The 4,553-nt window shown below is 36.3% G+C and overlaps 1 protein-coding gene across 1 annotated transcript; it reads right to left on the minus strand.

Annotated features, from left to right (window-relative positions):
• Positions 1-7: 7 nt before the first annotated feature.
• On the minus strand, positions 8-4,429 carry LOC112566003. The gene is made up of 4 exons (XM_025241923.1): positions 4,219-4,429; positions 2,227-2,423; positions 1,297-1,678; positions 8-871 (listed from the first exon to the last, which is right to left on the minus strand). The coding sequence occupies exons 1-4, from the start codon at positions 4,306-4,308 to the stop codon at positions 803-805; spliced, it is 738 nt and encodes a 245-aa protein (XP_025097708.1). The 5' UTR covers positions 4,309-4,429; the 3' UTR covers positions 8-802.
• Between the last annotated feature and the right edge of the window lie 124 nt (positions 4,430-4,553).

Below are 4,553 nucleotides of genomic sequence, written 5' to 3' on the forward strand. Positions count from 1 at the left end.
AAAGAGGTTGTCATTATTACATTTATTAATTGATACATAAAAAACAAACATTTCACATGATTTCAACTTGAAATAACCTCTTCAGACTACAGAAAACTTTACATTTTGTCTGTGCTGCTGGCTTAACACAAGAATTTTGAAGATCTTTTTATGGTCTTTTTAAAACCATTTTACTCACTGATACTCACTGACAATGTCTTTTAGAAGAAATGCTAAAGTTAGTGACATGACATTCAGCTGCAAAAATTAAATTTAAAATATATATATACCCAAGTTTCTTGTGCCAAAAATGAAGCAACAGAATGAGGGCACCAAAAATAAAAAATATACATGCAGTATACAAAGATTACTGAATCCGAAATCAACAGCAATTTTTTTTATCAACTTGATTCTTTTTTGGAGGGAGATAGAGAAAACGTCCTAAAATTGCAGCTTATACTCAAAATGATTCATACTCTGGCGCCAACAAACGTCAAGTTCATTCAAAGTGGCTGTATTAGCCTCCTATTACAGCCAGTAAACTAACCAGGTAATGTCTAGTTGATATTTGAACACGTTTTATTTCCTTGCATGACTGCAAATTAAGGAGTAGGCCAGCAGATGTACTTAATGCAAGAAATATTCTGCATTTTATTGCACCTTTTCAGACACACCAAAACTAAAACCAACTCTGTAATGACACACCTACATCCTGGAACTCACAATCCGGTTGCAACATTCACTCAGAACTGCAACACTGCAATGTCCAGAACAAGAGCAGGAATCTGTACTCTTGTTTTTCTAGTCTCTTAGTAGCTCTTCTTCATGGCCAAGAAATCTTTTTTAACTGAAATTTGCTTTTACACTTGTCAGGACTTTCTGGACTGGTCTCCTGTCAAATAAGATCATTTCCTGATGAATTAATTTCAAGTCTTATGCCTGCTTGAAGATTCTTAAGATAAAAGACACACATTAAGAGTCTTCAAAATAAATTGTTTAAAATCAGCCAAAAAAAATTTCCGTTGCAGCAATAACTCAATAAGTAACAAGGATAAAATCAAGTATAAGAAAAGAAACATTTAATCTTAATTTTGTGGCAAAACAAGGGTGAGGGTTTTTCCCATAGTATTGAGGACATCTGTACATTAAGAATCCTTTTTCTTTGATTCTGATACATTTTCATGTAGCATCTTCACCCTTCCTAACATGCATACTTTTTCATGAATATAAGATATTTCTGTATCATTTGTACACATCTAATAGCACCTCAAAGAATGCTTGTACAAAAGGCACTTCAGAAATGTATTTTAAACCCACCATAGGTGATCCTTTTGGAGCCTCTTGTCTTGTGACTTTGCTGCTGTCTGTGGTATCTAGTGCAGCCTCTTCTTTTTTCAGAGTCAAGTTGTTTAAATGAGAGTTGATTGGTTTAATATTCTCGCTCATGGTGGGAACCTCTGAAGTAACACTGGAATTTTTCATCTCTTCAGCTGATAATGACAAATTGTCCACTCTTATTTTCTTGGCAAGTGGTGATCCATCTAAACTGTTAACTGTTGATGGTGAGGAAGAGCATTCACCAGAAGACTTTGAGGAGCTGAGCTTGATGACTTTCTTCTTAACATTAATGCATGAAGGAGGTGGTTTTAGCCGATCTCCAGGTGAAATGCCATCAAATGAAGAGATGATGAGAAGAAGTATTTTTTACTTTTCTGAAAAAAAGCCATCAACTATTAAGAAACTCAAGTAATGCTAATTACTATTGAAGACTTCTTTTCTGACTCATAGGCATCCAAATGTCTCACCTAAGGCATACTTTTCATAAAAATTCTGTAATAAAATTCAACCACCACAAGAAGTTTCTTTACAAAATTAAACTAGAGGTGTACTAGACAAGCCCCAATGTCCTAGAGGCTGAAGATGTGATGAGCTTTAAGCAGCTGACCATATCTAGGGATGTTATGCAGATGGTGGCACCCAACTTAATCCTCTGCTTTTCAGGTACCCACTCATTTGTTGGTGGAAAGAAATCTTTCCATTCTCAAGCCAAAACAAGGATCAATTAACATTACTTTTATCCTGTCAAGCTACAAAGCTTTCTCATTTCTACCAGCCAACTTTCCAAAAACCAAATTATTATATGGATGCAATTCTTCTTAGATTCATTTCCAAGTAAAAGGTTTAAACAAATATTTCAGTGCTTAACTTTAATTCAGATGCATATACCAAATAAAAAAAATAATATACTTGGCTGATAGCTCATTGCTGACTGGTGATATGCTTTTTCTCTTTTTGGCAAGAGCAATTTGCCTCCTAATCATGTCTCTTCCACGACGATTATTGCGATATTGCCGCTGAGGCTGTGGCAAAATATATTTGTAGTACTGCTCCAGTAGATCCTCTTTAGATACTGCTTCAACATTGTCTGGTAGTTTCACAAAGCGCTGCCAGTCAAACAACAAATGTGGAAAAATGAGAAATACAAAACTACTCAATTCAATTTTAAGGTCAACAATTTAATTTTAATACCTAACACCTTCATACTATTTTACTCTAAATTTTCTTGCACTGGTTGTTCTCAAACGCTTCATTGTAACTGTCTTACCTAGTCAGTACGATATGGCTATCTAACAAAGTTTGCTAAATGGAGTATTGGAAAATTGCATCTTCCTTATAATAATAACAGTGAATTTCTCAACTACATGTCTTTATGTCATAAGAAAAAAGTCTTTTATATTCAGAATACACAACACACCATATATTGAGAAATTACTAGATTTTGTTGCCACAAATACCCAGCTATCTATAGCTGATGGGGGAAAAAAACCCAATGATGATCTTGTGAACTTGCTCATATCTTGCCACCATTACCCACGATATGCTTCAGAGGAATTGTAGCATAATGTATGAATTTTAAGCAAAGGCTAATTCAAAATATCATCCTTAGTTTTTAAGAGACTACTAATGCATCCTGATCTACACACTATTTCTTCTTGAGACAAAACATCACATAGTTTATAGGAAGGATTTAAAGAATGGTCGAAATTTCTGTTAGTGTTATTGAAAAACCTTATCTCCTTAAATATGAAGCTTCGTTGTCATCAAAAAGCACGATTTCTGAGGAAAAAAAGGCAAAACATGTGAGACATGCATGCGGTGTTCTCTACTTTTCAACACCAAGGGGTGATAGACACAGCATTAAAACTTGCCTTAAGATGATGAATTTATATAGAGCGGATTACATTTTTAGACTGAGGAGATTTTTTTTTTAATATCAAATTCTTTTAATCCTCAAATTTCTCTGACCTGACAGAGCTGCTAGCAATATGCCCCTATAATTTCATTTGTTCATCCCTTGACTGGTACCGGTTGCTGGGGGAAGCACATGGATAAATGCAGCAGCTGACATGCAGCACTCATGGGCGATAACAGGTCCTGCACAGAATGACCAGTCCGCGCCTTCACAGTTCTTCCACTGGTCACTGCAGCGTTGAGAACCTTCCAAGGTACCTTGAAGGACAGTTTTTGATAAAGTGTCATACCTAATCACACATCCAAACCAGACCAGATTACACTGACTGTTGCAAGTTGGGTTCCTGGTGTCCTATGAGTGTGGAGACCATGCTTCACACAAAGTCACTGGTCTTATGTTTCCTCTTATGAACCAAGCTCTATTCCTGTAGATATCTGCTCGCCATTGCCAATGACCATTAACTTTGCTCCTGCCAGTTCCACTCTCCATTCTATATGCATTTAAACTGTCAGTCTGTTGATAAAAGTCTCGCAGTTTTTTGTTCGTACCTGCCATCTGGTCGATGTCATCTACAAAGTATAGGCTGCAAATTGACCTTTCACTAATGGAAATGGAAGTGCAAAGGCTGAGGAGGGTTTCATACATAATGTTCTCCAAAAAAGATCTGGAACAGTGTGGGTGATGCCTACAGTAATGTGAAAATTCCCACTTGGCTATTCAACAGTAATACACTTGTGGAGCTCTTAATCTTATACAGCACTTTGATGACTTAAAAGAGACTCTCTTCACTGTTGAACTGGCCATAGCCCCTCATGCAAGACTATGCCAAACGCCTTTTTTTTTTTTTTTTAAGGTCTATGAAGTTGTGAAGATTTCCGCAAAGCTTGGGTTGCGAAGTTTATTGTTAACTGTTACTGAGTTATTTATAATTTAACTCATACTAAGTTGAGTAACATTTCTCAGAAAAAGCCAATTCATTGACAGACCTGGGATAATATATGTACAAGGCCTTCCTTTGACAACAGTTCTGGATAAAGCCAGTCGATTTTGCAAGTTTCACTCGTGGTGTCTGCCATGTTTCCAATTTCGCACAGAACGTATCTTTAAAATGTGATTGGTCTAAATCTAGAAGCAGACGACAGAAGGCTACATAGGATGTATACAGGACGGAAAAAAATGCATAGCATCTGAATAACTGCAGTATTTTGCAACACACATTGTCATAACTCTTTAAATCACATAGGCTTCTTCTCATAAAATTTTAATCGCGCAACTGTACGAGCGACCGCAATTAATAACCGGAGAGTGTTCTACTTGTCAC

This window comes from Pomacea canaliculata, linkage group LG6, assembly GCF_003073045.1.
Source record: "Pomacea canaliculata isolate SZHN2017 linkage group LG6, ASM307304v1, whole genome shotgun sequence".
Classification (NCBI taxonomy): Eukaryota; Metazoa; Mollusca; class Gastropoda; order Architaenioglossa; family Ampullariidae; genus Pomacea; species Pomacea canaliculata.

Bases quoted from the DNA above. Each gene is read 5' to 3' on its own strand.
- LOC112566003 (XM_025241923.1), bottom strand. From the start codon at position 4,308: ATGGCAGACACCACGAGTGAAACTTGCAAAATCGACTGGCTTTATCCA. The intron at 2,424-4,218 runs GTCTGTCAATGA...TTTGACTGGCAG, and splicing joins TTGTACATATATTATCCCAG to CGCTTTGTGAAACTACCAGA. The intron at 872-1,296 runs GTGGGTTTAAAA...CTTATTTGACAG, and splicing joins CTCCAAAAGGATCACCTATG to GAGACCAGTCCAGAAAGTCC.